This window comes from Elgaria multicarinata, chromosome 11 (assembly GCF_023053635.1).
Source record: "Elgaria multicarinata webbii isolate HBS135686 ecotype San Diego chromosome 11, rElgMul1.1.pri, whole genome shotgun sequence".
Lineage (NCBI taxonomy): Eukaryota > Metazoa > Chordata > Lepidosauria > Squamata > Anguidae > Elgaria > Elgaria multicarinata.
The window spans coordinates 19,839,227-19,855,431 of NC_086181.1; the positions used below are offsets into that span (position 1 = coordinate 19,839,227).

At 43.5% G+C, this 16,205-nt stretch overlaps 1 protein-coding gene across 1 annotated transcript in view; it reads right to left on the bottom strand.

Annotated features, from left to right (window-relative positions):
* The window catches only part of LOC134406710 (semaphorin-6A-like), a 43,193-nt gene that overhangs the window by 13,289 nt on the left and 13,699 nt on the right, over positions 1–16,205 (bottom strand). Inside the window, exons 5-10 of the mRNA XM_063138239.1 lie at positions 11,811–11,912; positions 9,734–9,824; positions 7,026–7,145; positions 5,023–5,111; positions 1,392–1,609; positions 337–468 (exon numbers count right to left, since the gene is read on the bottom strand). Of these exons, the coding sequence (XP_062994309.1) occupies positions 337–468; positions 1,392–1,609; positions 5,023–5,111; positions 7,026–7,145; positions 9,734–9,824; positions 11,811–11,912 (752 nt within the window). The remainder of the gene's footprint in view (positions 1–336; positions 469–1,391; positions 1,610–5,022; positions 5,112–7,025; positions 7,146–9,733; positions 9,825–11,810; positions 11,913–16,205) is intronic.

Below are 16,205 nucleotides of genomic sequence, written 5' to 3' on the forward strand. Positions count from 1 at the left end.
GGCAGGCCAGCTGGCTTTCATACATGGAATGTAAAGGACGCCATCTTGTTCACCATTTCAGGCAGCAAAATGTCTTGGCCCGGCCCTGAACATGAGTATTTGCTAATGGCAGACCATTACTCCTCCCAAATCAATGTTGTAATGATGCTACATGATGAAGCATTATTTCCAAGTGACATTGGGGGGGGGGTGTTTCGTAAGAGCTACACTTTCTCCTCAACTGCATCTGCCTTTCCGTATTACTTAATTCTCACATTTACACTCCATACTAAAGATCTATTGAAATAAAAGCGATCACATTCCTTGTATTGCAGCATACTTCATTGATCGAAATACCTGGTTTGGGGCACCATAGCATCAGGAACTGGTGTCCAGATTGAAGTCGGAGATTTCTGTTCTTTGAATCTCCCAGCAAACACCTTTTCAATGTCTTGAATACTAAAAGCGCAGACAGCCGATCCAGGGATACTGGAATATGACATTTCCAGAAATAGTAACTCATCATGAAGTAATGCCTACACCTATGGAAACATGCTACTCAGAGGTTTTCCTGGCACATGCCTTTGCTTTCAGGACATTTTGGCCATTGTGTATTGGGGTAGAGATGGCCATCCATTTTGTTCTCCACTTCACTTTTGGCTTCACAGGCTCAGGCAGGATCTACACTACTGCTTTAAAATGGTTTTAACAGTAGTGACAACTGTTGGGGCCCAGGACACACTCCAGAGACAGTTTTCAAGGTGCCATATCCTGCTTGGTGTAGATCTGGCCTCAGTGTGCATTTCAGAAACTTCTCAGTTGGTTTTTTTAAAAGTGTGAGCCATGATTTGTGCCAAACCATGAGTATAACTATTTACAGAAATTGCAATTTGTGCAAAGTTGTGACCAGAAATAGTGCAATCTGCCTAAAATTGCAGGCATAAATGGTATAATTAGACTATTTTCCACCTGCAATTTTGCACAAATTGTGATACTTATGACCATGATTTTGTGTAAATTTTGTGTATATTTTAGGTATAGGGTTCAGCATCCTGAACAGCTCCTTTGGAGTTCTGGTTGGTTCTGACTGAAAACCAAAATGGATTCACAGCCCCACCAAAGTCAGAGCCACCAGCCTCCATTGGGTGCAAGGGAAGGAAGTCCTGCATGCCAAAACTACATCCTTATACAAGCTATTGTAATTTAAAGCAGAATAACATTTCATGATTATGCTTTCGCTCATTATTTAGTATATAATAGTGCTACATCCATTCGTTCCAGATTAAGAACAATTGATTATGTTTTTCTTCTATTTATTGAAATATCATCATATAGGAAGCAAAAAAAAAAAAAAGAAGCCAACCTGTATCAAATTTGTAACCTATGAGAGGAAGAGCTTCGCCAAATGTTACCTGTTTTTAGGGGTGTTGAAGACTGCTATGACCACATCCTGACCATGAAGCTTTACAACATCTGAAACACTCCGCAACATGTTAAAGTGGAAGGGTGAATCACCAGGGACAGAACAGATCAGTCGAGCCTTCAAGAAGGATGTCCATTCATTTTCTAGGAATGCTGCGTTTCCACCCATGTCATTCTTACAAACACGAGCTACTCTAGGTAACATTACCTACAGAGAGGGAGGCAAGGGTTGGGATGTTAGTAGATGGGTGAGAATTTCATTGCAGTTCGTTTTTAGATCAACATTTGCCCAAATCCACAAATGTCTTCATATTTGGGATGGAAAGAACTTGAGATTAAAAATGACAGAGACTGTGATAGGAAACAAAACCGATCTTTCCATCCATTCTACATAAATAGCGCTGGATTTAGGAACAAACCAAGCAAGCCATGGCTTAAGCCTTCAAATTATGAAGGGAATATGGTGGAAATAATAAAGAGCTCTGCCCTCTTTAGCTAGAGTGACTGGATACAAAAGAGGGCAGGGATCTTGCAGCTTTATCTGTTGCGGTGAAGAGGGAATTTCACCAGACACTGAATCATACAAATGACACCTGCTGAAATTCCCTTTTCTATAAAACTGTTAAAGATACAAGATCCTTGTCCTCCTTTTCCTATGGTCACCCTATTCAATAGAGCTCTTCCCAGCTTGAAGGTCAGATGTTTAATGATGATTGGGAGGTCTAAATTAAATCACTTGGCAATATGTTTTTAGTCTTAATGAGGAAGAAGAAGAAAAAAGAATTTCACAAGGGCTCACCTACAGCAAGCAGGATATTCCACTATGAAAGCAGTATGAAAGTGGTATATAAAAGGCAGGAGCCACACTACGGCTTTGTAGTGGCATTGAAGTGCACTGACAACTGTTGGGTACATATGGCAAGCGGTACATGCCATATACCGCTTTCATATTGCTATATCTAGCTTGGTGTGGCTCCTACCTTGTATATACTACTTTCATACCACTTTCAGAGTGTTATATCCTGCTTGGTGTAGATGTGTCATGGGCCTCAACAGTTGTCAGTGCACTTCAGTGCCACTATAAAGCAGTAGTGTACAGTCGTGTGAAAAAGAAAGTACACCCTCTTGGAATTGTATGATTTTACATATCAGGACATAATAACAATCATCTGTTCCATAGCAGGTCTAAAAATTAGGTAAATACAACCTCAGATGAACAACAACACATGACATATTACACCGTGTCATGATTTATTTAACAGAAATAAAGCCAAAATGGAGAAGCCATGTGTGAAAAAGTAAGTAAGTACACCTTATGATTCAATAGCTTGTAGCAGCAATAACTTTAGCAGCAATAACTTGAAGTAATCGTTTTCTGTATGACTTTATCAGTCTCTCACATCATTGTGGAGGAATTTTGGCCCACTCTTCTTTACAACGTTGCTTCAGTTCATTGAGGTTTGAGGGCATTTGTTTATGCACAGCTCTCTTAAGGTCCAGCCACAGCATTTCAATCGGGTTGAGGTCTGGACTTTGACTGGGCCATTGCAACACCTTGATTCTTTTCTTTTTCAGCCATTCTGTTGTAGATTTGCTGGTGTGCTTGGGATCATTGTCCTGTTGCATGACTCAATTTCGGCCAAGCTTTAGCTGTCGGACAGATGGCCTCACATTTGACTGTAGAATACTTTGGTATACTGAGGACTTCATGGTCGACTCAATGACTGCAAGGTTCCCAGGTCCTGTGGCTGCAAAACAAGCCCAAATCATCCCCCCTCCACCACTGTGCTTGACAGCTGGTATGAGGTGTTTGTGCAGATATGCTGTGTTTGGTTTTCACCAAACGTGGCGCTGTGCATTTTGGCCAAACTTCTCCACTTTGGTCTTGTCTGTCCAAAGGACATCGTTCCAGAAGTCTTGTGGTTTGTTCAGATGCAACTTTGCAAACCTAAGCCGTGCTGCCATGTTCTTTTTATTTCTTTTTATTTATTTATTTAGAATATTTATATACCGCTCCCCACTGAAAATTTTTGGAGCGGTGTACAAGGTAAAATAAAAATAAAAACAGAATAAAAACAGTTAAAACAAAATTTAAAAGAAGCAATAACAATAATCCAAGGCTGCATGTTAAAGAAAGGCTTCTTGGAATGAAGATGTTTTCAGGAGGCGCTGAAAGGAGGGTCATGACACGGTGTAATATGTCATGTGTTGTTGTTCATCTGAGGTTGTATTTACCTAATTTTTAGACCTGCTAAGGAACCGATGATTGTTTTTATGTCCTGATATGTAAAATCATACAATTCCAAGAGGGTGTACTTTCTTTTTCACATGACTGTATATCCTGCAGTACACTTCGGGCCTTGCTAGACCTGCCGGATAAGCCGGCAGGGAGGAGGGGCGACGGCGCGCTAGAGTTAGCGCATGCCATCGCCGGCTTCTAGACACACGATGCGATGGGGCAACGGGAAGCCCAGTAGTGTCGGCCATTTTTTTTTGTTTAAAGGGGCCATGTGCACCGGAGAAGGTAAGTACTTTTTTAAAAAACAATAAAGTCCCCCCGCTCCCCCTGCCCTTGATTCCCCCCCAATGCCCTATGACCCCTCCCCCCTCACTTGCCCATCCTCCCCCCATTCCCGATGCCCGGCCTTGTCCATCCCCCCGCACCATCCCCAATGCCCAGCTCTCCTTCCCTTGCCCCCATCCCTGATGCCCTGCCCCCGGCTCTCTTTCCCTCACCCCCATCCCTGATGCCCTGTCCCCGGCTCTCCTTCCCTCGCCCCCATCCCCGATGCCCTGTCCCCGGCTCTCCTTCCCTCGCACCCGATGCCTGCTCTCCTTCCCTCACCCTCGTCCCTGATGCCCTGTCCCCGGCTCTCCTTCCCTCGCCCCCATCCTCGATGCCTTGTCCCCAGCTCTCCTTCCCTCGCCCCCATCCCTGATGCCCTGTCCCCGGCTCTCCTTCCCTCGCCCCCATCCCCGATGCCCTGTCCCCGGCTCTCCTTCCCTCGCCCCCATCCCCGATGTCCGGCCTTCCCCCCTCTCTCCTGCCGGGTCCGGCCTTCACCCCCGCCCCTCTCTCCCCCCCGGGATCCCCCCAGCCCGATGGGCACAGCGCTCGTATGAGTGCTGTGCCCAGTCCGTGGCTTTTCTCGGCTACTTGCGAGTAAGCGAGCAGCTGCAAAAAGCCACGGACCCTGCTAGACGTTCCGTGCCTGAGGCCGGGGCTGCGGAAAAGCTGGGCCGTAAGTGAATTCGCTTATGACGGCTTAAGGCAGGTTTTAGTGCGGCCTGACCCCGGATTCCCCTGTGCATCATCTAGATGCACAGGAGGGAAACCGGGCCTCACACCACGCTAACGCCTGGTCTAACAAGGCCCTTCAATACTGCTATAAAGCAGTAGTGTGTTTCCTGCCTTTTATATACCGCTTTCATAGTGAAATATTCTGCTTGGTGTAGATGAGCCCATGGTGCCATCACATGACAGAACATTTTCTTTTAAGGAAATATAATGTTACAATCCACCCATCCGCTCACATAATTACCATACCACTGATGTTTATTGCTCACATTCCAAGGTTATTCTTAACTTTCATTCACCTATAAAGAGTTTTATTTCCTTACCTTATCCACGCCAGCGTACTCTACTGATTCTTCTTCAAAGAAGAAGTAGATATAGCTTTGATAATCCACTGCATGGATAAAAGAAGGCTCTGCAAGCAAGCCCAAATGTTTTGATCATGAATGTATAAATATAAAAAAAATAATTTGGACAACAATGTTGAGCATAATAGAGCATTACCTAAATTTGGAATCAATTTCTGTTCATCCTAGGAATGGGCATATTATACCATTTCTGGTCCATATCATGTTTTTCCAACATAAATATTAGGACATGAACACTGGATAGCATAGATTACAGGTGGTAAAATGTCTCAAAAATATGTCTGCTGATCAGAGGGGTTTTTAAATTCTGCGACTTCTTGAAGTATATCTGCAGTAGCAGCAGTGTTCACATGGGTGGTGGCCTTTAAGTGTGGTCATACCTGGTAAAGTATTGGACAAACTTCTGGCATGCTCCTTCAATTCACTTCTTATCATAACATTTCTAATGCTCTTGGATCTTTTGTAGGAGAGCAGCAGTTTTTTTCTTGACATCCTGAGACATGCTGAATTAAATGCCATTATCTCCTTATGCTCCTTTGCAAATTGTTAGTGACATGATCAAATGTCAAACTACAGTTAATATGGTCCGAGGGTGTTCTGTTTTTTTTTGGGGGGGGGCTTTTTTCTTCCTTTTTGAGACACTGTGTTATTATGGAATTAGGAGATCCTCTTTCTTTTAAATCCATAAACAGTTTCTGTGATTCTTGTCTGAAATCCCCACCTCATGGATGACTGTGCAGATCAGAAGATAATCATCTGATCTCTGAATGTTGCAAAGCAGATCTCAGCTCAAAAATGCATCAAAATATATTTTAAACGTTATGGACAAGAATTTTATTTCAGGTTTCTGGGTCTTTTTTTTTTTTTTAAAAAAATAAGAATTTACCAAAATTCACAAAACTCGTTAAGTTTGAATGGAAAGAACTCGAGATTAAAAACAAAACAAAAAATGCAGGGGGGGGGGGGGAGACATTGACAGAAGTGTCCATCCAGGCCCAGAGATTGGAGTGCTTCACTCCTAAAAGTCTGGAATCAAATGCCTGTATATTCTGCTGAGCTGAATTAGGATTGCCACATCAGTTTTCTGACAGTCTCTTCATCTTTAACAGGTATTATATGGAAGGCAGATACAATATGGTCCTCTCCATCCTAGGAATAACTGGCCCTTTCTACACCTAAGGGCCTTCAGGGAGGGAGGGGGGACAATCCCAGACTTACCTGCTCCCAGGATCATCCCCTAGCATACAAACACCAGTGTGATATCCTGGAAACAAACAGGGATATCGCAGGTGCCATTTTTTTTAAAAAACACACACACCAAAACAACAGAAATCTAGAGCAGTTGCACTCCAGCAAAAAAGTAAGTACTTTTTTAAAAATAATAATGCTGACCTTGTCCCCGCACCTGGATTCCCCCCAGACTGGCTCCTTCTGGAGGGCCACGATGCCAGAAATGATGAGGCGGCACTATAAAAATGCTTTAAATAAATAAATAAATAAATAAATAAATAAATTCTCTTTTTGCTGACCCCCACTACTGACAGGGAGGAGGAAAGAAGCCAGGACGGGCACCCAAACTGCCCGTGGTCCTTGGGATTGACCTGGGTTCACGGGTAAAATTGGGATAACTGCAGAAGCAGTTATCCAGGAAAATGGAGGGGGTCATCCCTGACTGCTCCCGGGATCCCCCGTGTGTCATTTGGCTGCACAGAGATGATCCAGGGATGACTCTGGGAAAAATCCAAGGTGTAGAAAGGGACCCTTTCTTCACAATAATGGCATCGCTGAAATGAATCTGGATGTTGTGTGCTTTACACATCTTTTACTTGCAAAGATTAGTAAAGAAGGTGAGAGAGGACTGGACTGAAAAGTAGAACAGTAAATGTAAGTAAAATAACACAACAAAGTTTTTAAGGAATTCAAGACACAAATCAAAATCAATTCTCCTTTTTTTTACCCACCTTTCAACCACTTTGAATTTTGTTTGTATGTTCGCAGCCGTGGACTGTCTCCAAGGCTCCGGTATATGAGAGAATCTCTTTTTTTAAAGTCTGACGCTGTGGCAGAATACAGATTGTCATCTTGAGGTAAGGGGGAGTGGAAAAAGAGAGAGGAAAATACAATTAATTTTCCTCATCCATCAGTGAGATAGGCTGTCATAAACAAACAAACAAAATGCTTGGAATGAACATTCTGTCTACCATGTAAAGATCACAGAAAATGATATTTCACATTTTCAAATTTGCTACACAAAATATTGTGAGTGAGAGGAGGGATGAGGATCTCACGATATGGTAATTGCAAGATCTCCCCCTGTGTCTACACAAGGCGTGTGAAGTCCTTGGAGGAAGAGGACGTTGCGCCTGCCATTTTTTTCTTAAAGGGAAAGGAGCACACAAGCGTTCGTGCAGAAAAGGTAAGTGTTGTTTTTTTTAAAAAAAAACTCCTCCCTTAACCCACCCCGATGGGCACAGAGCTCCCCCGTGCCTGGCTCTGGTGCCCACACTTTCCGCAGTCTCAGGATCATCCCGAAACTGTGGAAAAAACGGGCTGGAACTATAGGGCGATATCCTGGGGAAAGGAAGGGATCATCCTTCCCTGATCCCGGGATGCCCTGTGTGTCATTTGGACACACAGGGATGATCCCAGGATGATCACTGGGATATCGCCCTGTCTAGTTATGCCCTTTCATCAATTTAATCATATGGTGTATCAGCTTGATTTTTTTTAAAAAATAATTGGTGTGAAAATGTGTATGCTTTTTTGTGCATGTATAATATATGCATCTTTGTATTAGTTTCCCTAATATAATGCATTTTCTATAATTATTTCCCCTAATTATAGCTGTCACGGCTGTCACACCTTTGTTAAGGCTTATCAGCATTCCTCCATGTTAAATTATTGGAGTGGGGGAGTCGTTCTAACTTTTATAAAAATGAAATGTTTTGACCGACATTTCTGGAATATTCAGGTACCAGAAAGATGTGCTCATTTTACATACTCAGGAATTTTCAGGCCAATTGGTGGAGCTTTGAAGTAGAAAGAACAGTTTAATTACAAAAATGGGGGGGGGGATTCCCTCTGTAAAACGTGACTGAAAAAAACCTAGGCAACATTTTTATACAGACAAGTTCTGGAAAGAGTAGAGGATTTTCACCAAAAGCAAAATTTTCTGGTATTGTAGTATCTGGAAAACTATTTTTCTTCAAAGTTCCATTTCATTTATACTGGGGTGACCATGTGGAAAGGATGACAGGGCTCCTGTATCTTTAACTGTTGTATTGAAAAGGGAATTTCAGCAGGTGTCATTTGTATGCATGAAGCACCTGGTGAAATTCCATCTTAATCACAACAGTTAAAGCTGCAGGAGCCCTGCCTAGTGTGACTATATACAAAAGACATGAAAAGCTGGAGTTTTGCTATGAACTTGCCAAGGAAGGACTTCCTCTGCTATCAGAGGGAGAAGAGGGTAAAATGCTTTCCTAAAACAAAGAGAGGGAGATCTGATCCTCTTCCCAAGAGCACCCCTTTAAGTTTAATGGGGCTAACCCCTAAGAAAGTGTGCCATGGGACATACAGAGTTCTGAAGCCCATCACAACAAGAGCCTTCGTTACGCTAGGTTATAGTTGTGCTAGGTTTAAATCCAATGTGATTCTTTTTCATTACTTTTTCTTCTTTCTATTGGTTTGTGCTAGTAGTTCCCCATGTGTTTACTCAGAAGTAAGTCCTGTTATGTTCATTGGGGCTTGCACCCAAGTAAGTGTACCATGGGTTGCAGACTTAAAGCAGATGAAAATGAGATCCCCCCCCTCCACTCATTTGCACACATGCCAGGCAGGGAGGGAAGCACTCCCTCGATTCAAACATGTCTGTTATTTAAAAGAGCCCCAGGAAACAGCAGGTTGTTCTGCTTGTCACCACTCTCCTCCTGTGTAATGCAGCCCATATCAATCATGCCAAAGAACCAGGAAGCAGAACAGCCCAGGGTAAAGAACATGTTTTCCCTTAATGCAGAGGCAGTCTATGTTTAGGAAACTGGAATTGAGAATTTGTCCATTCCTAAGAAGCTAAACATGATGTGCTTTTTGGAATAGGTGATTATTTATTGCCTTGGGAAAAGCAACCAGTGATGGAACTGGATGGATCTCCCTGGAGAGCATTCACTATTGGTCTTGCTCTCTTGAGGAGACCGGGGGTGGGGGGGCAGAGAGAAGCATCCTGTATCTTAATAGTTGCATAGAAAAAGGAATTTCAGCAGGTGTCATTTGTATATATGGAGAACCTGGTGAAATTTCATCTTCATCACAACAGTTAAAGCTGCAGGTGCCCTGCCCTCTTTTAAATCTGGTCACAGTATAGCTCCTGCAGCTTTAACTGTTGTGATGAAGAGGAAATTATACCAGTTGCGACATTCATACAAATGACACCTGCTGAAATTCCCTTTTTTATGCAACTGTTAAAAATACAGGAGCCCTGTCCTCCTTTTCATATGGTCACCCTACAACCATCCCATCCTCTTCAGCTGCTCAAGTGATAATTTCAGAACAGCCACAGTTTTTGTGCTGTATCATTATCTGAATGTGATGATAACCATATTAGAGTAAGCATTTCTTAAAAAAAAAAAAAAAAAAAAAAAAAGCAGAAACACTTTCCCCTCTTCCTCCTTACCTGCAAACAAGGCAACATTGGAATCCTTTGGATCATAAGGGCACCTCCCTTTTCCACTGGAGATGTCTCCCTGAGGCGCCAGGGTATCCATCTGTAAACAACAATGTTAGACTCTTAGCAGAGAACCAATTGCCTCTAATATGACCATTAACACTGCTTGGAGCAGACAACAAAATCCACAAGGTGTGGCTGCTATTTCCTTCCGGGTCGGGGAAATTGACAGCTGGCATTACACCCTGAAAGGCAGCATTTGGGGGGACAGAAAGACTACAAAGCTATGTTTTTCAAGGTAATGTAAGTGGCACCCCCCAAACTGTTTATAGTATTTCCCCCTCATCTCTGTAAAATAGACAAAATAGCTCATTCTGTTTTGCCGCCCCTGAACAGGGTTGTGAAACAGGGAGGGCCACTGCAGTTCAGCCATGATTGTACAGGCTCTCTGACAATATGGCAACAGTTGAGGAAAACCAACATTGGGTCATATGTCATGGGGAATGAAAGGTCTGAGGAAGTAATAAAGAAAGCTATTTATATGCCTTACATTATGATACTATGAAAGAAAAGAAACCCCAAATCTGCTGTTTCCTCAGAAAATTCCAACTTTTCACATTGGAAAACTCTTTGAGATTATCCTTTCATATTTATTGCAGTGAGTTTTAAAACATATTTTCCCAAACCATGCTATTTTGAACCTCCCTACATTTAAGAGTCTTTGCCTTGCGCTCCTCCACTCTGCTCATTGGTTTGTTGGGAGAAAAGTGAGGGGATAAGATACCTACCTACCTACCTATCTATCTATCTATCTTTATGAAGGAACAGAGAGGGGCTAAGGGCCACAAATCAAGTTGAGGGGGTTGATGAAAGAAATGAGGCATGCTAAGACCCACAAATCTCATTGGGAAGGCAGTGCAGAAGACATTTTGGAGGATACATGGCTGCCACTAAAGATTCGTGAAGTCTCCAAAGCGCATCTTGAAATTACCCTGAAATCACATAAGATATTCTTAACAATGTCAAGAGGCCTTGGCCATTTCTTTCTGAAAAAAATTCGTATGGGACGGGGGACAGAAGTTGGCAGGAGTGAAATCCAAGGGTAGAGATGGGGAGTATTCCCCCACACCGGTCCTCAGCAAAGGAGAGGCCCATGCCTTCAGCTGCTTATTTTCCCTCTATGTAATGTACTTGAGCAAATTTAACTCCACTAGGGTGACCATATGAAAAAGAGGACAGGGCTCCTGTATCTTTAACAGTTGTACTGAAAAGGGAATTTCAGCAAGTGTCATTTGTATTTATGAAGAACCTTGTGAAATTTTCTCTTCATCACAACAGTTAAAGCTGCTGGTGCCTTGCCTTCTTTTAAATCTGGTCACTCTAGTATAGCTCCTGCAGCTTTAACTGTTGTGATGGAGAAGGAATTTCTCTTTTCTATGCAACTGTTAAAGATACAGGAGGCCTGTCCTCCTTTTCATATAGTCACCCTAAACTCCACGGCATTCTGCATGTGTAGTTGGAAATTTCAATCCAATCTGGATAATAATTTGAGGGTTTTAACAAGCCCTCAAAGTTATTTTTCACACATGGTTTAGGAGAACTTCAAAATCAACTCTAGTTGCCACTTAAACACCAGTTAATATTCTACGGCCGTTTCTACACCTGCCTTTTTCCCAAGGATTGTCCTGGGATCATCCCTATGCATGCAAATGACATATAGGGGATCCCGGGAGCAGGCAGGGACGACCCCTCCATTTTCCTGGGATAACCCTTAGGTGTAGAAAGGACCTATGTGTGCAGTGTGACTCATAAAAATCTGTGGACTTAAAAATCCTCAACATAGCAATGACTGAAAGCTCTGCTTTAGAATAAGGGAAGTTAGAGCAATTAAAATGGCTTATCTTATATCAGTCTTCTACTGCTTTCTCTACAGGAACTGATGTAAGATATAGTGCTGATCAATTTCTGATTATATGAATGAGATTTTGTTGGCAGAAATCAGTGCTTCTAGGATCTCATGAACATGTGCAATCAAGAATACATGTGCATTCTTAAAAAAAGAAAAAAGAAAAAAGCCCACACTTACCTTATAATGCCTGCATAAAGGATTGAAAGCATTTGTCCCACAAATAAATAATTTGTCATTCTTTCTCTTTAGAATAACCTTAATAAAGTTTTGACACTCCGTCTAGAAAAGAAAACCAGTAAGAGAAATACAATTTTAGCAAATGCATCACTCATGTTCTCATTTATACTCTATAAAGAAACTGGCTGCAATAAAGCATAGCAATGAGACACACTTCTTTCTGTCTGTTTTATTAAGGCATACTGACTGTTAGGAACTGAGATTGTGATATTCTGTATACTTCATCTGTTACATTATACGCGCTACAACATATTCAGAAGTAAGTCCTACCGAGTCCATTGAGACCCTAAGCAAGTTTGTGCAGGATTGCAGCATCAATGGTAGCCTGTTACTGAGAATGGGTCATTGACAGGGGTGAGTGAACTCAGGGGCCCCATTCAGACAACACGCTAAACCATGCTGCTTAACCACAAAATGGTTAATGGAATGCATGCATTCCCTTAATCATTTTGTGGTTAAAGCAGCATGGTTTAGCATGTTGCCTGAATCAGGCTAGAGAGTGCTCGCCTCAAGAGTGCTAACCCTGTCACTGTCAGATATGAACTGGGCCCAGTGAGCCCACACAGAGCATTCATGAGTACTTAGCACTGGCCCGGGCTGACCCGCTGCTTTAATGGTGGAGGGAAAATTAACACAGCGGAGGGAAATGGAAACTCTTTGGACCCTCTGGAAAGTGCCCAATTCCCCCAGCCCCACTAATGGCAGCTGGCATTGGCATGGCCAGGGTATATGTATACCTTCTGGAGGCTCAGGAAAGTGTACTGTCCCACCCCCCACTGCTCCTTAAAGGTCCCCTTAATGCAAGGTACCTTGTGTTAAGAGGGCCTTTAAGAGGCCCTCTTAACACAAGGTATCTTCTCCCAGGCAGTTAACAACATATGCTGAGATTTATTTATTTTTAACTGACCCCAGAATAGTTGTTTTAAATGGATATTGTTGTTTTTATGCTTTTGGTGGTTTAAAATTTTTGTATATTTGTTTTTAATGTTAATTGTTTTTAACTTTTGTAAACCGCCCATAGAGCTTCGGCGATGGGGCGGTATATAAATGCAATTTATAAATAAATATAAATAATAAGACCCCAATTGGAGCAGAGGACGGGGAAACACACTTTCTGAAGCCTCCAGAATATCATGCCCCTACTTGAGGAGTCCTCCTCAGAGGAGGAGCTAGAGGTCACAGAAGCCCAGGTTGCCCCAGAAGCAGAAGCCCCAGACCAAAGACCACCATCAGACCCGCAGGAGCCTGAGCCCTCAGGGGAGGTAGTTGCAGGACCAACTCTGCCATGGGGATGCAGAGGCTGAGCACCCTCTGACCCCTGGAAGTGACGTCCCCTCAAGCGACAGGCGAGTAAGCCTCATGTGCGATGGAGTACTCGCCTGCAGAGACGGTCTCCTCAGGAGTAGGGCTCTGAAAGGAGAGCTTTGATTACTGCAGCTGAACTCTGGGTGGGGTCCAACAGGCTTTGGGCTTAAAAGCCTGCATTTGGAATCAGCTGCCATTGGAACAGCTTTGGTCAATCCAGCCTTGTACCCTGAACCTTGCCTAATATCTTGTTTACTGACCTTTTTGACTACTTACCAACTCTGCCTCCGGACTGTGTAAAGTACTGACAGTTTATGGTGTTTTGCCCTTTGCCTGTTAATGTGACTATTCCAGTTATTGCCTGACCTTCTTGACTGATTGACTGCATGTGCTCTGACTTTGGCTTGGATTGATCGTTCCTCTGTATATACCTGATCTGCACCTAGAGCATCCTGCAGCCCAAGCGGGGGGGGGGGGATATCCGCACATCGCTCCCAGAGTGCTTCTATGCGACCCCAGTGCACCCCGAAAACGATAGTCTGACTTCCCTCTAAAAGAAACGAGGAAGAGCCATCCATGCCACCTCCGCCGGCGAGGAGAGCTTGCCAAAAGAAGGCGGGGTGGAGAGATTCTTCTGCTCTTCACCCCGCCTTCTTTTGCCGAGCTCTCCTTGCCGGTGGAGAGCTCTCGTCGTCGTCGGCGGCATGGATGGCTCTTCCTCGTTTCTTTTACAGGGAAGTCAGACTATCGTTTTTGGGGTGCACTGGGGTCGCATAGAAGCGCTCTGGGAGCGACGTGTGGATCCCCCCAGGATATAGAAACTGCACAATTTCCCCAGCCATGCTTACGAGAGGTCGTGCATGTTGGATCCTGGATTGGATCTGGTTTTACACTGTTTCATAAGTGCCTGGAGGCATGAAGTAATATGAAGAAACCAGAAAGAGTGTGTTTGCTAAATGCCAAGGCTACAGCTGGACAATTATTGAATAATTGCTGAAGATGGTTTCAATTAGTCAATTAAGTGACTCCATGATTGTACAGTTTTGCTTTATATAAATGCCTGTGTATTCTATCTTTCTCCATCCTTCCACTCCATCTGTAATGCTGTGTAAACTATGAACGTCTGTAAGTATGTATGATGCTGTAACAACTGCCAGTAAAAGGCTTTGTTTTAACTAAACAAAGTATCCTGAGCCTTTTGTGTCTTTGCTGTCCTACACTGAGAGCCGCTGCTAATTTCTGCTTATCTCTAGCATAGAGAGTTTAACTTCCAACAGACTTCCGACAGGGCATGGGTCTGCCCTTGTACTGGGACTGTCTGGTTGGGTCCATGAGAGCCAGATGCGGGTGTCCACTGTCCTCGTGGTCCCAACCAGATGCTCCCGACATCCCTAGTCATTGATAGCCCACTTCCTTACATAGCTTTTACGTGGTGGTAAATATGTCATGACCTTTGTTTAAAACAACACTGTGGTGAAATAAAATGGGTGTCACAAAAGAATAGACACCAGAAACCCATATTCAATTCAGATTTATACAGAGCTTTTTTTAAAGAAAAGGGGAGAAAAGAAAAGAAAATGCCTTTCTTAAATACGTGTCTTAAGCTTATTTCTAACTCGAAATGTTGCCAAGGTTCTCCTTCTCTGAACTCCTCCCCAGAGTTTAGAATTCAAAATTCTTGGTATTTGATACATTAGGAATCCTCTGCTGTTCCATTTACTTTTATTTTAGAAAACATTTGTAAAAACATTACCAATTTCCAGGTGCACAGCATTCAACTTCTCCTTTTCCTTTTCTAGAAGGGCCTGATCACCACAATACAGCAGATTCTTTGTAGGCAGAAATTCCCAGGTTCAATCACTGTCATCTCAAATTAGGGCCACTTTACTAGGGCTGTTGCAACCACCTGGGTCTTTGAGACCAGTGGATCTCCCTCCCCACATCTGTCCCACCTCCAGACCAAGTTGAGCACCCTAGCTGCCTAAATTACACATTTCCACATTAATGGCAGCCGCCTTTGATGAGAAAGAGGAAAGTGTGCAGAGCCTTGGAAAATCATACGTCCCCCCCACCTTCCCCAATGGGGGCCTTAACGGCCCCATTGGCACAAGGGGAAAGACATGAATGTGCCAATCTCAGTTTTACCCTTGAGTCAACGGGGATTTTAAGGCTCCCATTGGGGCAGGGGGGGAAAGGGTGATTTCCCAAGGCTCTGGAAATTGCACAATTCCCCCCCCCCCCGGTGCAAATGGCAGCCTCCATTAATGCTAAAAGGGGAAGTGCACAATTTTGGCAGTGGCTGTGGGCAGCTGCTGAGCACGCAGTGAGCCAAGCCTCAGAGGAGGCTCACATGGCCCTGCGAGAAGGGGCAGGTGGCAGCTGCAGCAGCGTGGGCCCCCGCTGAGCCCCCACTGATGATTTTGCTGACCCCTACACTTTACTCAGCCCACAATCTAAGGCCTTTAAAGACATGCAGTACATACTCAGAGGGTGAATAGGAAATTTATTGAAGGAATTGAAAGCTGCAGCAAAAATACACATGCTTTAATTCCAGAATTAATTTTGGAAGGTCTCCTATTCAAATCAGAAACCAGGAAGAATGGAAAACCAAGACAGACAAATTGAAGGTGCTGGTATTAACCTGGAAAGCGTAAAAATTTGGGGGGGGGGAGCAATGTATCTGAAGAACTGTCTGCACTGAAGACCTAATGCCTGGGAGAAGAGAAAAGTCTTGACCTGGCACTGAAAAGATAACAATGTTGGCGCCTGGTGAGCCTCGTCGGGGAGATCATTCCATAATTGAGGGGCCACCACTGAAAAAGCTCTCTGCCTTGTTGCCATCTTCCGAGCTTCCCTTGGAGTAGGCACCCAGAGGAGGGCCTTAGATGTTGATTGAGCATAGTGTACGGGTAGGTTCATGTCAGGAGAGGTGTTCCATCAGGTATTGTGGTCCCAAGCCATGTAATTTGCAACCTCCAGGCCTCAACATTCCAAATTATTTCATGATATTGTGCAGTCTAAATTAGATAA